At 42.3% G+C, this 18,428-nt stretch overlaps 1 protein-coding gene across 1 annotated transcript in view; it reads left to right on the top strand.

Annotated features, from left to right (window-relative positions):
- Positions 1-18,428, top strand: part of ADCY9 (adenylate cyclase 9) — a 139,046-nt gene that overhangs the window by 92,132 nt on the left and 28,486 nt on the right. The window contains exons 4-6 of the mRNA XM_008071124.2: positions 11,094-11,198; positions 12,543-12,760; positions 16,873-16,975. Coding sequence (XP_008069315.1) covers positions 11,094-11,198; positions 12,543-12,760; positions 16,873-16,975 — 426 coding nt within the window. The remainder of the gene's footprint in view (positions 1-11,093; positions 11,199-12,542; positions 12,761-16,872; positions 16,976-18,428) is intronic.

Genomic DNA, 18,428 nt, shown 5'->3' with positions numbered 1-18,428 from the left:
AGACTCTCCCTTCCCCCATACTCTTTCTGGAACCTGCTTAACAGTTAATGTCTCTGAAACTTCCTGAATGCCTGTGCCTTTAGAGACAACCTCCTTGCTTGACCTGAGGTTTGGCAACAATCAGAAAGAGGGGCTCTCAGTTCATAGACTGTCACTTAGCACTGACTTGGGGAACTGGTGTGGGGAGGATCACAAAAGCGTGGCTTTTCAGACATCGTTTCATTATTTGGAGAGAAAGTTTTCTCCAGGCTGCAAACCAAACTGTATTTAAGTAGAGTAATAGAGCTCAAGCCAAAATAAATGATTTATTTTGTTTGTCTGCCATTTTAGATCATGGGTATGTGTGTTTCCATCCATTAGGGGATACAGTGGCTGAGTTCACCATATCACGTACTTGCAATTTTAGTGACAGTGATTCTATGCTAAATTGTCTTAGGAAGGTTTTCTCTCACCTTGAAAGAGCATTTCTTATTCTAGTTGTGTATATTTGTTTTGATCTAGATGGCCAAAAGCTAATTAGCCTATTCTATTGCCATGTGTAGATTTTCCAAATCATCAATGAATGTTTTCTGAAAATATTGTGATCTATTAAGTTGATTTTGTTTATCCAAAGGAGTTTGAACAAAGAGAAAGCTCTTTGTGCTCCTTCTAGGAGGGAAAGATGAGTTGGATCACAAAGTATAATTTCTGGGAGATTTTGATGATTTGGGAAGGATAATAGGATATCTGAGACAAGAGCTGTTTCAGAAAGTTAGAATTATTTGGATTCCACAATCAGAATGGAAAGAGCACGAAGAGATGGAGGCCCTGGCCTTAACTGCAGCCTTTGCCACCTTGGGGAGCTTCTAACTATCTTGCCTTCCCTGGGATCAGATGGGATTGGGCGTCCATGTGCCTTGTAAACCATAAGCAATGGGTAACCTTGGGCAAATCCTTATGAGCTGTAATCCTAAACTTGAAAAGTAGAAAACTAAGGTCTGCTTTAAATATTATATAGATTAAGATCTGGCATATAAAACTTTCCCTCAAGTAAGAGTTTTTGAACAATAGAAGTGTGAAATACCAGTTGCTTGTTCATATGTTCTTTGGGTGGATTTGTTCTACAAACTTGTCAGTGCCTCACACATATGACATTGGCTTGCTGCCTTAGTAATATTGTCTGTACTGAGGCTATATTTCCAGAGCTGAGATCACCTAGTTCCTCCTGATTCACCAGAGTCTGTGGACTCTTCTGTCAGCAAGCTGCTTTTCCTTTGTAACTGTTGCTGTCTTATCCAGCGAGACTTAACTCCCATGAGGATTTCTGTCACTGTCACTCTCCCCACGTTCCTGCCCTCCCTCGCCTAGCTAGAGAGGCTGGCATAAGGCATTGTCTTCTGAAGTATATCCCCTTGCATGGTTGCTTCTTAGGATGAAAATGGGCGTCAAGTACAAAAAAGGACTTGGTGTTCAAGTAAGTTCGGGAAATTCTGGATCAAACAACACAGAAAGGGTTTCTTTTTTCAAAAAAATTATTTTAAATATGTGGGGTACAATTCTGGGTTAGGTATACCAATGTTCATTATGCAGGTACCCTTGTTAATGAGGTGTGCCCCTCCCCGGCAGTTTCCCACTACTGTCAATCCCACCCCACCCTCTCCTGGCAGTTTCCCACTACTGCCAATCCCTTTCTTACAGCATTATGATAGTTGCTCAAGGTCTGCATATGAGTGAGAACATGTAATACTCGATTCCTTGTTTCTGTGATAGATTACTCAGTATTATAGCCTCATATCAAGAAGGACAAAATTATGAACTTTGCAGAAAGGGTTTCTGTACTGCAGGATTTCTCAAAGTCTTTACTAGGCTTAGCTAGGTCTCCAAAGAGGGATGCAGTATGCAACATTCCCAGGCCTCTTTGAGCACAATTTTTCCCCCCAAACTGTATCTTGCAGGGTTAATGTGGGTAACACTTTTGGAGGAATGGTTATCTAGTAAGAGTAGTTTAGTGCCAAGGACCAAGAAATTAGAGAAAAAACGTTGAGTAGCTATGTTCAGTGTTCTGTTCCTGTTGTTCCTCTCACTTGTGATACTCTTGGCTTCCGCTTCCTGCTAAACAACCTTGTGCATGTCATCATTCAGCTTTACTATGGTTTTCTGTGCCTCCTCTGACTAACAGCGCTGTCTCCTGTCTCCAGATTTTTAGTTCCTTTAGTCTGTACCAGTTGGCTGTAATATACACGATCTTAAATCTTTGTTTCTGATGCACCTTTCTGTGAGCTCTTTGAATGCAGGGACCACGTGTTAAGTAACTTAGATATTTCCCATGTGTTCAACCTGGTACCTGGCATGTAATAGATAATTATAATTTCTTTTTGGTCTAAGTTTTTAATTCTTTAATGACACACAGAGCGATATAGCTCTGTGGAGCCAGACTAAGAAGGACTGAACTCAGAAGCCTGAGCAGAGCTATTTAGTACCAGGGTAATATCCATGAAGGGCTTATTTTCCATCTCTAGCATACGTGTCCTGTATATCCTTAAGTTATCTCTCAGTTTATAGCTAGAAAATTCTTATCTAATATAAAATAGTCTGAGCACTGTAACGATCTAGCAGGGAATGATAGTGATTTCAAAGGCCAAGGGCTTTGGCCCTGAAGTCATAGGTCAAAGGGGAACCCTTCTTACACCCACATTTTGACTTCTTTAAGTGACCAGCAGTGAAAGGTCTTCATTTCATGGGGTCTGATATTGCATAATGGGGGTGAGGTACAGGTACTGCCAGAGCCCTGACTTGCAGTTCTTTGAGCCTGAGCTTGCAAAGATCCCCCTAGGATTTAGGGTGGAGGAAGGAAGATTCAAGAAAGGAGCCAAGGAATGAGCAGTTAAAGACAAGAATATCAGTGTCACAGAAGGTAGATTGAGTGCATTAGGAAGGGTGGTAACTTAAAACAAAAAGCCCTTCTCAAAGGGTCTTAACTTTGGGACAATGAAGAAATCATTGATTTCTCTAAGTTACAGTTTACTTCATCAGTGAGGTGGTGAAACCGCTTAGGATTGTTTGAAAATTAACTGAAGTGATATCTATAAAGGCTAGATTTGAATAGAAGTTCAGTTAACATGGGACACATATTCATTCACTCCATACCGAGCAGGAACAGTGACCACAGCAGGAGTCAGGGAGAATGAGAGGAGGCAGAGAGCTGGTCCTGATTTGCCCACAAAGAAGCCAATGACTCTCCAGTGAAGTTGCCACCTTCTCTGTTCTGATTTAGAGATTCTTTGATCTATTCATCCCTGTAGCAATGATCATGATTATTACAGGTGATCATTGCTATAGGGATGGATGCTCTCTGCTATAAACAAGTCATACATATGACACAGAAACATTATGCTTTGGCCTGTTTAATGCAGCATCAGCACTGCAGTGCACATTTGCTGCCCATTTTTTTGTGAACTCTGTGGGTGATGAATGGATAAAGACTTCATATGTCAATGAAAACAGCTTTTTCTTTTTCTTTTTTTTTTTGAGTTGGAGTCTCACTCTGTCGCCCAGACTGGAGTGCAGTGGCCGCTCCCAGCCACCGCAGCCTCGACCTGCTGGGCTCCGGCGATCCTTCCGCCTCAGCCTTCCAAGTAGCTGGAACTACAGGCACGCGCTACCATGTCTGGCTAATTTTTTGATTTGCTGTAGAGATGAGGTCTCAAACCTGCGAGCTCAGGCAATCCACTCGCCTCAGCCTCCCAAAGCGCAGGATTACAGGCTGAGCCACCGAGCCCGGCTGAAAACAGCTTTTTCAACATCTGCATGAAGAAAAGAAAGAGAAGACTACAAATTGAATGATTTTCATCACATTAGTTCTAATCAGTGAACCATTTGAGTTTGAAAGTATCTTAGTTCATCTCTGAAAGACTGCCCTGGGAACACACCAGTGTGGCTAGTCTTCCTGAGTTTACCTTCATCTATTCTTCAGGATCTTGGGCTGCATGGCTACTGAATGTTTCTACATGTTCCAGCTACTAATGAAGCTAAGATGTGGATTTGCCCACATGGTGACCATTCAGAGACGACCTGTCCTGTTTTCAAAAGGTTTATACTTCCCCTTTGAGTCATTAGCCCTGGGAACCATCCTTTTGTGACAATTGCCATGACTTTAAAAAATGTCCCTATGGGAGGCTGAGGTGAGTGGATTGCCTGAGCCCATGGGTTCGAGACCCGCCTGGGCAACTTGGTGAGACCTCATCTCTACAATAAATAAAAAAATTAGCCGGACTTGGTAGCGTGCGCCCGTCGTTCCAGCTACTTGGAAGGCTGAGGCGGAAGGATTGCCGGAACCCAGCAGGTTGAGGCTGCGGTGGCTGGGAGCATGACACTGCACTCCAGTCTGGGCAACAGAATGAGACTGCAACTCAAAAAAAAAAAAAAGTCCCTAAATAAATGATCACTTATTTTATTTGCTTGTTATCTATATGTAAAGTCCTTGTGAACAGGCTCAGTCTGCCTTGTTTAAGGAAGTGGAGGGGCTTTTGGTTCATTATAGAAATTGAAAAATAATAGGTTTACATTTTATATACATGCATTCATATATAAAATTTAGAATTGAAATAGATATTTATTGTAAATAGCAGTCTGAATTAATAGTGGTGATGGTTGTACAACTCTGTGAATATGCTAAAAATGGAATTATATGCTTTAAATGGGTGAATTATATGGTATGTGAATTATTAGGTTGATGCATAAATTTGAAGCATTTGTCTTTGGCATGGCAGCACTGCTGGGATTTTATCGTTTGTCATTTGGAGTGACAATGTTGTGCTTGTGAATAAACCTTGCATTTTGCAGATTTAAAGAAAGTTAGTGCTATTTGTGGGCTAAAGAAGATGGAGTATCAAGTTTAACAGAGGAATGAAGGCAGAGGAGGTGGCTCGAAATATTTGTGCTATGTACAGGGAGAATGCCATCGGGAGAAAGCACGGCAAGAAGATGGTTTTGTCACTTCAAAGAGTGATTCTCCACCTTCAGAAAGACCACTGGACTTTGAGGAACACCATTTAAAAGTGTTAATCCGCAATGATCCATGTCAGTCAGCCCAAGAATTGGTAAAGGTGATGAACTGTGACCAGTAAACCATCGTGTGAAATTTGTGTCCCACGAGCAAGCAAAATGAGTCGTAGTCTGATTGCTGGCTCTGACATGTGGACATAAAACTTTTTTTTTTGTTTCAAAAAGGACTTTTCTGCTGGGCACATCGGCTCATGTCTGTAATCCCAGCACTTTGGGAGGCTGAGGCGGGAGGATTACTTGAGCCCAGTCTGAGCCTAGGCAACATAGCAGGACCTCATCTCTACAAAAATCAAGAACTTCACTGGGTGCAGGAGCACCTGAGCCCAGGAGGTCTATGCTGTGGTGAGCTGTGATTGCGCCACTGCACTGCAACCTGGGTGCCAAACTGAGACTCCAACTTAAAAAAAGGAGAAACTTTTCAAATTTTATCTGTAGTTTTAGTTGTGTGTGTTTTCTTCAATGAGGAGTGGGCATATCATGTATAGATTGACAATTCTTCCTCACAGAAGAATTTCAGGTAATAGATGTAGAAGGAATGAGAGCAATAGAATAAAATCACCATTAAAATACCACAATAACAATTGCCACAGGTGAGATCCATCCAGGAATTCTAAAATCAGTGGGTGAAAGTTTAAGAAGAAACAGCATATTTGCATAGCCTCAAAGCATCTCCCCCTAAATAGGTATTTATCATAAGGGGAAGAATAGTAACTTCACAGTGGACAGACTCCACCTTTATAGAATGATCAAGGTGAGCATCACTGTGATGTGTGGAGGAGGGCATATCACCTCTGCAGTCTTCTTCCTCCAAGCCCCAAACTATAGTCTACTTGTGAGGAAGCACCAGAGAGACCCAAATCTGGACATTCTACACAATCCCTCTCAGTACACTTCAAACATGCCAAGGCCTTGAAAGACAAGGAAAGACTGAGGAACTGCCAGACTGGAGGAGACTAGGAGACATGAGAACTAAATGCAACACAGGATCCTAGATGGGATCCAGGACAGAAAAGGAATGTTGTGGGAAACTGGGGACATCTGAACAAAGTCTGTAGTTTAGTTAATAGTATTGTGCCAGTATTACTTTCTTAGTTTTTATAACTGTACCATGGTTATGTATGGTGAAGGGTATGTGCAAACTCCCTAAACTATCTTTACTATCTCTGTGAGACTAAGATTATTTCAAAATAAGAAATCCTGTATGTATGGAAATGGAAAAAAATATGTGCAAAATCATTTAACTGGTATCATCAGGTAGTGATGAAATTCCCAAAATTCTAAATATTTTCTTATTTTGACTTTCTGATGGAATAGTTCCATAAGCATAGTAACACTCTTCTTGCCTTACAGTCTGCTGAGTATAATTTAACCCATTCTTGACTCGGATCGTCATCATCAGCCTAGTTATTAAGCCCAGTGGTCGTTTAGGGCCAAGGAATTGACTGAGAAGTTCAGAGTTCTTTGACACTACCCTATGTAGCTTGAAGATCTTGCGTCAGTTTTTACAAGTTTTTGGTTGTTGGTTGTTTTGTCTCCAGTATTCTCACTGTCCACTATCTGTTCTGACAGCTTCTGAGATGCCTTTCTTTTTCTGTGATAGTTACTGCTTCTATTTTCTCTAATATTCTACTTCAATTTTTCTCTAATATCTTGTTAGCAGAAATCACCTGTATTGAAGTGTTCATGCCTGTACCTAATCCATTAGATTAAATAACAATGCCCTGGCCCACCAGTTGCATACAGTTAGTACGGTGACTTCAGCCCCCCATGACAAGCAGTCCCTGTTCATCTGGAGATGCAGCATATGTGGTGGTTACAGTTAAGGGCTCTGCTGCCTGGGCTTAATTTCCCTCTGTGTTCTCTAACTGTGTGGCTCTGGGAAAGTCCCTTTTCTTCTCTGTCTCAGTTTCCTCATCTATAAAATGGGGCTGATCATAATGCCTGCATCAAGGGTGCTTATGACTAAATAAACAAATACACAGAAAGAGCTTAGAAGGGCACCTCAGTAAATTGCATGTGTTATTGTTGTTGAATATTATTATTATTCCTATCCATCATGTTCAACATGATTTTGAGTTTGGGAGTGAAGGATGCTTCGTCTGTTAACATGACATCTTGGTCCATAGTCCTGTTTAGTAGACTAAACAGACAAAACCAGGGTGTTTCTGATGTTGTTTCCTCCTCATTTCTCAGAAAAGAGATTTCCCTGCTCCCTCTCTTGACAGTTATGAAAAGGGACAGCTGTTGGCTTAGAAATGATTTATCTAGTGATGAGAAATAACGGAAGAAAAAACTATTTTATAGCTGTATGCCATATATTTTGACCAGAATGTAGAGTACATGTATTGAAATGTGTTAAAAAAACAAATGCAAATGTGCCTGAGTGTGTTAGAGAAATAGCTATAATCTTCCTTCAAAGCCCACATCCACATGGGGGAAGGAGCAAAGATAAATCTGGGAAAATGCAGAGTTTGCTCTTGGACATTCTCCAGAGAATCTCAAGTTACCCAAGCAACAGCCAGAAAACTCCTTGGCCCACGGAACATGCTGCTGGGAGGACCTTGGAAGCTGGTCTTGAAGTTTCCCTTGGTGCCAGAGGGCCCATGATGCTGCTCAGAAGAACCAGGACAGTCATCGCTGCTCAGGTCACTTCAGGGGAACGAAGCCCAGGAGATCAAAGTGCCAGGATCCTCCTTGTGCCAGAAAGGAGACCAGGGGAAAGCGACTTGATGGTAGGGGCTCAGAGCCCTGGAATCTGTTAACATCCACAGAATGATCATTTCTACCTCGCAGTATTGTTATGAGGGCTAGTTGAGATCATACACTCAAAACTAAACACTGCAGGGGTGGGGGTTTGGCTGTTATTCATGGATGGGTCCCTAGCACACAGAAATTCCTAAATCACAGCAGCTGCTATCACTATAACACTAATTTTCCTCTAATGTGCCTGCCAGTGTTGCTCCCCTGTCAGTCAGCTGCTAAGGCTTGCCTCCCAAGGTGGTAAGGTACTCCCACATTTGGGGTTTCTTGAAGTCAGAAATGCTCTTCTCAGTGAGGGCTTCTCAGCAGGGGTAGAGATGCCTACAGCTGTGCAGGGGGGAGACAGTGTTTACCAGCTGGGAAACATTTCATGGAGGTGTCAGTGCACCACAAAAACCAGTTTGTGAAATGTTTTAATCCAGATTAAAATTAAGCTGGCGAATAGTGAAAGGAAAATTCTATGGGTGGTAGGGAGAGGGAAACAAATCCATCTACTGTCACATGGTGGGACCCTCCTGGTACAGAAAGGACCTCTAAGTAGAGCTCAGAAAGGTATGTTGAGATAGCAGAATCTCTCTCCATCAGGTAGATGGATTTCTCAGAGATATTCTGTTTCATTTGTTTTAAAGTTTTTATCTAGAAACTTTCTCCCCAAAAAGGAAAGCACCTGAGGAAGAAATAGAACCATAAAGAGCCACATTTTCGAAGTGCAGTGAAGTGATGGGCTGCCGGACTCAGATGTGGTTGGTTCCTGCCTGGAGCAGCCCACCTAGGAGGGCCTGGAGTCTGCAGCTGGTTCTCCCACTACCCCCATGTCTCTACTCCTTGGGCAAAGCTGCCAGGAATGCACAGTGAGCATTGAGCACTGGTCAGAACATTTGGAGTTCCAACCATGGGTCTCTACAGCTGGCCATGTGACCCAGATGACCCCTGGCCTCCCCAAGCTCAGTCTTCTAACCATCAATGAACATTTCAGCTCTGACAGCATATGCCTGGGCCTTTGTTCCTGAGGTTCTTTTGTGGGCAGCTCTACAAGACCTCACCTCTGTATTAGAACATCTTATCATAGCAGGGTACAGGCCATGCAATCCCTCTGCTTGTCAAGGGGATTGTCAGTGTAGCATTGAGTTGCCAATTGTGAAGACAACTGCCCCAGGCTCCCAGGAGACCAGCCTCCTCCCCACAGGTGCTTCTAGTCTCCACTGGCCTTCCAGCCCCTTCTAGGGAAGTCTTTGCAGAGGGTGCAGAGCCCCCAAGTGTCTTCAGTGTGCCCTCTGCTGCCCAATAGGTTTGATGGTCACTTTTGCATATTCATGGCCCTACCTGCAAAGAACATCTTATACAGCCAGGAAAGCCAGTGTGCTATGGGGAATACCTGAGGAGCAGATGGCCACCACTGCCACCACCACTGCCGCTTCTGCTGCTGCTTCCCTCTCCTTCTCCTCTTCCTCCCTGCCCACCTTCCCCTTCCCTTTCTCCTTCTCCTCCTCCTCTTCCCCCTCCCCGTCTCCCTTCTTTTTTTTTTTTTGAGTCAGGATCTCACTCTGTTACCCAGGCTGGATTGCAGTGTGGTTATGGCTCTTTGCCACCTCAACCTCCTGGGCTCAGGCAAGCCTTCTCCCTTAGCCTCCTCAGTAGCCGGGACTACAGGTGCATGTCCCTATGCTAGGTTAAACTTTTGATTTTTTGTAGAGACAAGTTTTCACTATGTTCCCTATGCTTAAACCCCTAGGCTCAAGCAATCCTCTTGCCGCGGCCTCCCAAAGTATTGGGATTACAAATATGAGCCAACATGCCTGGCCTGGGTGGTGTCTTCTTAAAGCACATCAGGGGGACTTGAGAAGAGAAAAATGTCTTCTTCATTGGAAATTGTTAGTTGTTGTCTTAATGACAATTTCTAGGTTATTAGATCACATTCAGAATAACTTTATTAAGGGCTATACTATGAGCCAGGACCTATGCTAGGCTATAAATATACTTATTTCATTTAATTCTTATAAAATATCTTCAAGAAAAGTGTCATCACTCTCATTTTGCAGATGAGGGAACTGGGATGAAGCGATTTGAATGAGGTCTCCAAACTATTAAGTGATTGAGCTAGTGTTCGAGCCCTAGTTTGTGAGAAATGAAAGCTTTTCTCTTTCTACTATACCTGCCAGTCTCAAGTGTTACCTTCTCTTTTCTGGGTCAGTTAATTCCTATAAACTTTTAAGAATTCTTAGATCTGTGAACATATACTAGTTTCACGAGACTAGCTCAGTAGCATGTAGAGCTCAAGAACCTTGGATGAGTATCCTAGAATAAGTTGAAGTAGCCAATTTGTTTACTTAATAACATCTTTATTAAGATGTAATCCACAGCTGAGGTGGAAGGATCACCGGAGCCCAGCAGGTCGAGGCTGCTGTGGCCGGGAGCATGCCACTGCACTCCAGTTCAGTCTGGGTGACACAGTGAGTCTCCAACTCCAAAAAAAAAAAAAAAAAAAGATGTATGTGACAAGGGATTCCTCCCTCTAGGGCCTCTATTTATGAGAACATGGATCCCATTCATGAGGACTCTGTCCTCTTAATTTAACCACCTCCAAGAGTACCCCACCTCTTAATACCACCACCTTGGGATTAAGATTTCAGCATATGAATTTTGGGTGAGTGCAAATATTCAGACCACAGCAAACCTTGTATCCATTAGCAGGCACTCCTCATACCTGTTCTCCCCTGCCCCTGGCAACCATTCCTCTGCTTTTCCCATGATACCACTTTCCTGGTGTCCTAAACACCTGGAGATGCCATTCGATGAAATAGGATAATGGGGAGAAGCAGACGGGCAGAAAGGGTTGAGATTAGAGCAGATTGGTAGGTATAGGCCCTTTGATGGGTCAGAAGGTCTAGCACACAGTGCAGTGGAACCCCAACATTCACCTTCTCTGAACATTTCATATAGATGGAATTGCATAATTTGTGACCTTTGTGTCTGACTTCTTTCACTGAGCTTCTATTGCTTGGATAGACCCCAGTTTGTTGATTCATTCATCAATCAGTGGACAGAGTTTCCATTTTGGGGCTTTTGTGGGTAATGCTGCCATGTGTGTTCATGGACAGGTTTTTGTGTGTTTCCATTTCTTCTTTGCCAGTTTGTTTTTAGCTTGTCCTTGAGTGGTTCAGTAAGCCTTCCATTTGTTTGCAGCCATGCTGTGTGATAGGAGATTGCAACAACAACAGTGGATTTGTTTGAATTACGTGTTGTAGTCAGGTTTTCTGAGTATGTTACTATGGTCTGTATTTATCTTGTAGACCTGCCCTTCATGTGGAATCACATTTGCTCCCAAATCTGAAGCTGGTGCAGAAGGAGGAGCTGTTCAAAATGGCTGTCAAGACGAGCATAAAAACAGCACCAAGGTAACAAGCTCATGGCTGTTGTTCCTGTCAGTTCCTCTCCTGGCGCATCCACCTAAGGTGACATTCCTGTCTTGTCAACTTTTTAGTTCTGAGAATAACTTCTTTTAGGTAACACCATTCCATACCTTCTAGTGTTTTGGGTGTTGAGTAGACTAATAAAGAGCAAGACGGAGAGTCAGAATGAGTCATGAGAAATAGAATTATTACATGCTTAACTGGGTGGGACAATGGGCAATAAGAGTTTTTAAATGTGTGGATTAGAGTGTTTGGGGAAGGATTTGTGGGGCTGGAAGCTAGATTCAACATATGGTAGAATATAGATATGCAAAGAGAAGAGGGGATTCTTCAGGATGCGAAATGCACCTGAAGGAAGGTCTGAGTCAAGGCAAGCAACAAGGAGGCTGCCAGAAAAACCAGCCTTCAAGGCCACAGCCAGAACTGGTGCAGAAAGCAGATAAAGCCCAAATCCAAGAGCCTGCCCAGAGGGTTTGTGCAGGCTGACTCCCCAGGGGGCAAGGTCTCTGTCGTCCTCCATCCTTCCACCTTTTGCCACGGGACTGTGAGTGGGTCAAGCCATGTCTCTCACAGCCACCGACGGCACCCACAGCATAAGTCCCTATATTCATACAGCTTCTCCTAAGCCACAGCCTACACAGCTCTGAGTTTCCTTTCCTGGACCCATCCTAGTACTCCTCCTGACCCCCTAAACCTTACTTCCCTGGTACCCTAGTCTGTGATAAGCAAACTCCTAGAACCTTGACTTTTCTTTTCTTTTTTTTTTGAGTCAGAATCTCACTCTGTCACCCAGACTGGAGTGCAATGACATGCTCATGGCCTCTGCAGCTTCAACCTGCTGAACTCAGGCAATCTTTCTGCCTCTTCCTTCTAAGTAGCTGGAACTGCAGGTGCATGCTACCACGCCCAGCTAATTTTTTGATTTATTATAGAGACAAGGTCTCACCAAGTTGCCCAGGTTGGTCTTGAATCGCTGAGCTCAGGCAGTCCTCTCGCCTCTGCCTCTCAAAGTTCTGGGATTACAGTCTTGAGCCACTGAGCCCAGCCGATTCTTTACTTTCTCTCTACCTCCTAAGTGACCCTTCCCATGATACCACTTTCCTGGTGTCCTAAACACCTGGAGATGCCATTTGATGAAATAGGATAATGGGGAGAAGCAGACTGGCAGAAAGGGTTGAGATTAGAGCAGATTAGGCCCTTTGGTGGGTCAGAAGGTCTAGCACATAGTGCAGTGGAACCCCAACATGGCAGAGGTCAGGGATGGGGGCAAGCATGCATTTCCCACACCACTTCACTTTCTGTGTTTGCGTCCTCTTTGTCTTGAGGCAGGCTTCTGGAGGACCTAATTCCAAAACTCAAAATGGACTTCTGAGCCCTCCCCAAGAGGAGAAGCTCACCAACAGTCAGACCTCTCTGTGTGAGATCTTACAGGAAAAGGGAAAGTGGGCCGGGGTAAGCTTGGACCAATCAGCTCTCCTTCCACTGAGATTCAAGAACATCAGGGAGAAAACAGATGCCCATTTTGTGGACGTTATCAAAGAAGACAGGTAAGATTGGGGCAATCTGCATAGAAAGCAAAGGTTGCAGGTAGAAGTTTCTCCATTTTTTTGAATTGCCTTATCTCCCATGTGTTTGTTCTTTATTATCAAGACATTATTTTATTTTGTAGTACTTTGAAACTTACAGAAAAGTTGCACAAATACTTAGAATTCTCTTGATACTCTTTGCCTGATTTACCAACTTTTAAATTTTGTTTTGTATATCTTATTCTCCTCTTGCACATGTCCTCTTGCTCTTTTCCTCTTTCTCACTCTATATAATTTATTTTGTATTTTTTCTGAACCATTTGCCAATAAGTTGGATGCATCATGCTCTTTACCCCTTCATAGTGTATTTCCTAAAAACAAGAATGCTGTTTTACATAATTATAGTTATTCAATTCAGAAAATGTAGTATTGATGTAATATTTTATCTCATCTACAGTCCACATTCCAGTTTTGTCAATTGATTCAATATGTCTTTGATAACACTTTTCCCTCTAGTCTGGGATCCAGTCTGAGATTGCATGTTGCATTATGTAGTTGTCATGCCTCTTTAGTCTTGTTAAATCTGGGACAGTTCCTCAGCTGTGCTTTGTCTTTCATGATGTTGACACTTTTGAAAAATACAGGCCCAGTGCTTTTATGAAGTTGGATTTGTGTGATATTTACTCATGATTAGATTCAAGCTTTGCATCTCTGGCCAGATACTATAAAAGTGATACTAATCAGGGTGTCATATCCAGAGGCACGGCATGCCCAATTGTTCCTCATTAGTGATACTCATTTTGATTAACTAGACAAGGTGTTGTTGGTTTCTCTGAGCTAGAGTTAGTATTTCTCCAGCGATCCGTCCACCTCAGCCTTCCAAGTAGCCGGAACTACAGGTATGTGCTACCATGCCCAGCTAATTTTTTAAATTATTTATTGTAGAGATGAGGTCTCGCCAAGTTGCCCATGTTGGTCTCAAACTTGCAGGCTCAGGCAACCCACTTGCCTTGACCTCCCAAAGTGCTGGGATTGCAGGCCGAGTCACCAAGCCCGGCCTGCCCCATCACTTTTTGTTTTTTAGCAATTTCTTACTTTCTAGCCCAACAAGAAATTCCAGGCTCATTTTGTTCTTTCCCTGCCCCGAGTGAAGAATCAGCCATTTCTGTAAAAAGAGCCTTGGCTCCTTTTAGTGAGGAATGGTATTTACATGTTAGCTATTAATGTTTAATTTGATGTTGGTGTTATCTAAGAACATATCCTGTGTGGTTTCAGTTCTTACATTAATTGAGACTTGTGTTGTGGCCTCACATGTAGTCTATTTTGTTCAACATACCATGTGTACTTGAAAAAAATGTATATCTGCATTTGTAGGATGTGTGATCCATAAACATCAATTAGGTCCAAGTGGTTGGTAGTATTGTTCAGACATCTATCTCTTTACTTATTTATTTTGTCTACTGTTCTATCAATTGTTGAGAGATAAAGGTGTTAAAATCTGCAACTATAATTATGGAACTATGCATGTCTGTCTTGAATACTGACAATTTGCTTTCAAGTTTTTTTTTTTTTTTTTTTGAGTTGGAGTCTCACTCCGTCATCTAGGCTGGTGTGCAGTGGCCCACTCACAGCCACTCCAGCATCAACCTTCTGGGCTCCGGTGATCCATCCACCTCAGCCTTCTAAGCATCCGGAACTACAGACGCACGCTACCACGCCTGGCTAATTTTTTGATTTATTGTAGGGATGAGATCTCGCCAAGTTGCCCAGGCTGGTCTTGAACCCATGGCTCAGGCAACCACTCACCTTGGCCTCCCAAAGTGCTGGGATTACAGGGTGAGCCACTGAGCTCAGCCTCTTTCAAATATTTTTAAGTTCTTTTTTAGGAGCCTACACATTTATAAGTGTTATATATTCCTGATTAATTGATCCTTTTTATCAGTCTGAAGTGTCCCTCTTTATTATAACTTGGTAATGCTCTCTGTCTTGAAGACTGCTTTATCTGATATTTATATAGTCACTCTTGTCTTCTTATGCTTACTGTTTGCTTTTCTTTTTCTTTTTACTTTTGACCATCTCTGTCTTTATATTTGAAGTGCATCTCTCATGGGTCTTGCTTTTTTATCCATTCTAATAAATATTTTAAAAATAAATATTTTTATTCATATCTCTCTGCATTATTTTTTGTTTATTGGTTGCTCTAGGAGTTACAGATAAACATCCTTAAATTGTTATGGTCTTCTTAGGGTTAATATTGTATCACTTCACTTTAAATGAAGAAATCTTCCAACTGCATAGAGCCTTTACCCTCTTCTCATTTCTTCTGCTGTAGTTGTCATATGTATTACTTCTACATAGATTGTAAACCCTAACCTCTAATTCCAGCTTCTCAGTAATCTTGGATTGGTTTCTGCTGATTGTTTTTCTGTTAAGTATGATAATATTTTTCTATTTCTTTGTATATCTAGTAATTTTTGGATTGTTATAGCATATTGCTTATGATGCTTATAAATTCTGGATTCTCTTATATTCCTCTGTAGAGTATCAATCTTTTATTTGTTTGTTTAGACATGCAGTTAACTTATCCAAATTCACACTCCAGACTGACTTCCCTGAGGTGGGCAGCTGCTGTTCTTTTAGCCTTACTGAGCTGCTTAGAATCTGCTGTACACATGCATATTTGAAGAGTCAGCCAGAGATTTGAGAGTTTATATGCAGAATATAGGGCTCCTCTTCTCTGGTTCTCTTCCTTCTGAGATTTACAACCTTATTTTCCTTCTATGGTTACCCTAAATGCTATTTGGCCACCCTGTATAATGGCTGTCATTAGCCCTTAAGGCCAAAAAACAAAAAAAGATTAAAAATGGGACATTCACCTGGTGGTGTTCCCTTCTCCCAAGTGATTCCCCCTCCGTTCTCTGCCTACTCTGGTCATTCTTCTCGTACCTTCCAGGAGTTGCTTTTATATTTTGTCTGAGTTTATAGTTGTTATCTGTGAAAGAATGGTCCTAAAGGGGCTATCTTTCATTCCCAGAAGTGGAATCTCCCAATATTAATTTAAAAGAAGCAGGACAGCTTATAGCTGTGTTAATTTTAATTCTGCTACTTGGCTGCTAAAATGTGACCATTGCACACCCTCCTTGCAGCTGCTTTGTCTTTTCCTCTCCCCATACTTCCTGAGTGTAAGGAAGGGAGAGAGTCATCATCAAGGAACAGAATTTTTTTTCTTTTCTGAATCTGAGAATGTAGTACATTAGTACTACATGAGTCCACCAAGTTCCAAGGAAAAGAAGGTTCGTATATGGTGAGCCCTACTTTATGTTGGGCACATGCTAGGTACTTTTCATATTTTATCTGATGTAATTCTAATAGTTACTGTATGAGGGAGACAGACTATAATACCACAGCTATATTTGTCTTCTAAAATCATATTAGCATTCCCTTAAGTTTATAGTAATTTTCTGCAGGATAAAAAGGATATTACTATTTGCTGGCAGTTCATAAAAGAATGAAAGAGTCATGTAAAGCAGGTTTGATTTCTCTGCTATTAAAATCATTGAGGTTTTTTTTTTTCAGGTTTCCCACAAAATCTGCACATATGACAATAGTACCAAAATTACACTAACTATAAACACAATTTTGTCATAACAACCTGCTAGTTTTTATGGTGGTAATTACTGTCAGTACTCTGAGTGACAAGACAGCCAGTTCTGAATTATGCTTTCATTTGAAGTCTGCAAATCAATATAAGCACTCTCAATACAGGTATCTGCTGATTCTTCATAAAAGCTTATCTCACAGAACAAAAAAAAGCTGTCGCCATCTTCTAATCTTGGATATTAGGAATGTGTTTTCAAAAGCAAGGTTCTAATGATGTGTGTTATAATTATGAGAGGTGGTAATTCTTTAGTGGAGGTGAAACATAAAATATGATTTTGTTTAGAAACACACGAGACTTTCCAGAGATATGTGTTAAGAAGGGGTGGTGGAGCAATGTCTGTTACCTAGTGACTTTTAGATGCAGCTGTTGTGATGTGCCTAATGAACAGCATTTAGGAGCTAATTGTGATCTTCTGATAAAATAAATGCGACTGTCCTGGATATTGATCAACTGCATTTATTATGTCTTCTAGCCTGATGAAAGATTATTTTTTTAAGCCACCCATTAATCAATTCAGCCTGAGCTTCCTGGATCAGGAGCTAGAACGATCCTATAGGACCAGCTATCAAGAAGAGGTGTGTCTTTCCTTGTAATTTTACTAAAAAAATGTGTTATTATCACTGGGTTGTTCACTATTTGTTTTGTACTCTAGCAAGGATAGGAAAATGAAGGATAATATTGACTTCCCACAATCTATAAACCCTAAGTGGCAACTGTATATGAATTTATCTTTGCAAGGGAGAAAAGCTCCCACCTTTCTGTGGTCTTTTGTCTTAAAGCCCAGCCTTGTTGTTGCCAGAACCCTTCCTCTGCAGCTGTTACCTCCCGGATCCTGTGGCTGTCCCTAGCCCTGGAGGACCCTAACCCACCTGTCCTGGAAGGGAGCCCCTGCCCACCTGTCCTGAATTTTTGGGCAAGACTTCGCTACCTGTTGTCCTGACTGCATTCTTCCCCCCTGAAGTGGGCCAGCAGTCCAGGAGGCCTTTACCTCTGTCCTTAACACTGGCTCCACCTTCCCTCTCCTACTTCCATTCCCTTAATCCAAGTTGTACCTGATCTTTCAGTCTAAACATCACTTCCTCCAAGAAATTCCCTGTGACCCTCAGACTGGATTTAATTCCCCTGCATACTTTTTCTCTGTGTCGCCCTCCACCCCCATTTTGAAATCTTGTGTGGTTCTTGGATCATATACTTCCCTCTCTGGACACTGCCCTTAATGAGGCAGGACCTTGTCCTTCATTCTCCTCTCTGGTTTGAATTCTAAGCAGCCAAGTCACTGCCTTCTTTCCTCTGGGCCCAAACCTAACCTCTCTGAATGTTCCCAAGTAAAAAAAATGCAAATCCTTCCCACCCCAAAACAAAAAGGATTTCTCTCTCAAATTCTGTTTGTTCCTTCAGCAGGTCTTTATTAAATATCTGTTGTGTCCAGGCACTGGCCTGGGCTGTAGAGAGTCGGTTCATACCTTGTGGGTTGGAGGTGCCACTTCCGTCAACCTTCAAGGGATAAATATCTGTTAGTCCCTTGAAGGGATTAAATATCTGTTAGTATCTCACACTTCCTTGTGAATCAGTTGGTGGCCTGTAAGGCAAAATATTGTCTCATTTAATCCTCACAACAACCCTTTAAGGAAACTGATGATTATCCTCATTTACCAAAGAGAAAGCCAACGCTAAGAAAGGCTGAGTGGGTGGCTCACAGTCTCATAGCTGGGGGTGGACATCAGTAGTCTGGCTTCCAAACTAGGCATCTCGGCCACTCCTCATGCACTGCTCAACCTCCCGTACAGGAAGCCAGACTGCTGATGTCCACCCCTTCACCACCCATTCCTCCAGACTCCAAGTGTTTACTGAGCATCTGCTCTGCCAGGCACTGTTCTCATTGTGGGGACAGAGAGATGAAACACACACCCTGGCCCCAGACTGAGAGTGTAAAGGGAGGTAGCTCTTGAGTCCACTCCAGTGGGAAGGTCAGGAATTGACCAAATGCAGGAAAAGGGAACATTTTGGAGGAAGGGACCAGCACCCACA

Source organism: Carlito syrichta, unplaced genomic scaffold, assembly GCF_000164805.1.
Source record: "Carlito syrichta isolate Samal-C Ts95f unplaced genomic scaffold, Tarsius_syrichta-2.0.1 Scaffold314117, whole genome shotgun sequence".
Taxonomy (NCBI): domain Eukaryota; kingdom Metazoa; phylum Chordata; class Mammalia; order Primates; family Tarsiidae; genus Carlito; species Carlito syrichta.
The sequence above is the reverse complement of the archived record's forward strand: the minus strand, read 5'-3'. Positions and strand labels throughout refer to the sequence as shown.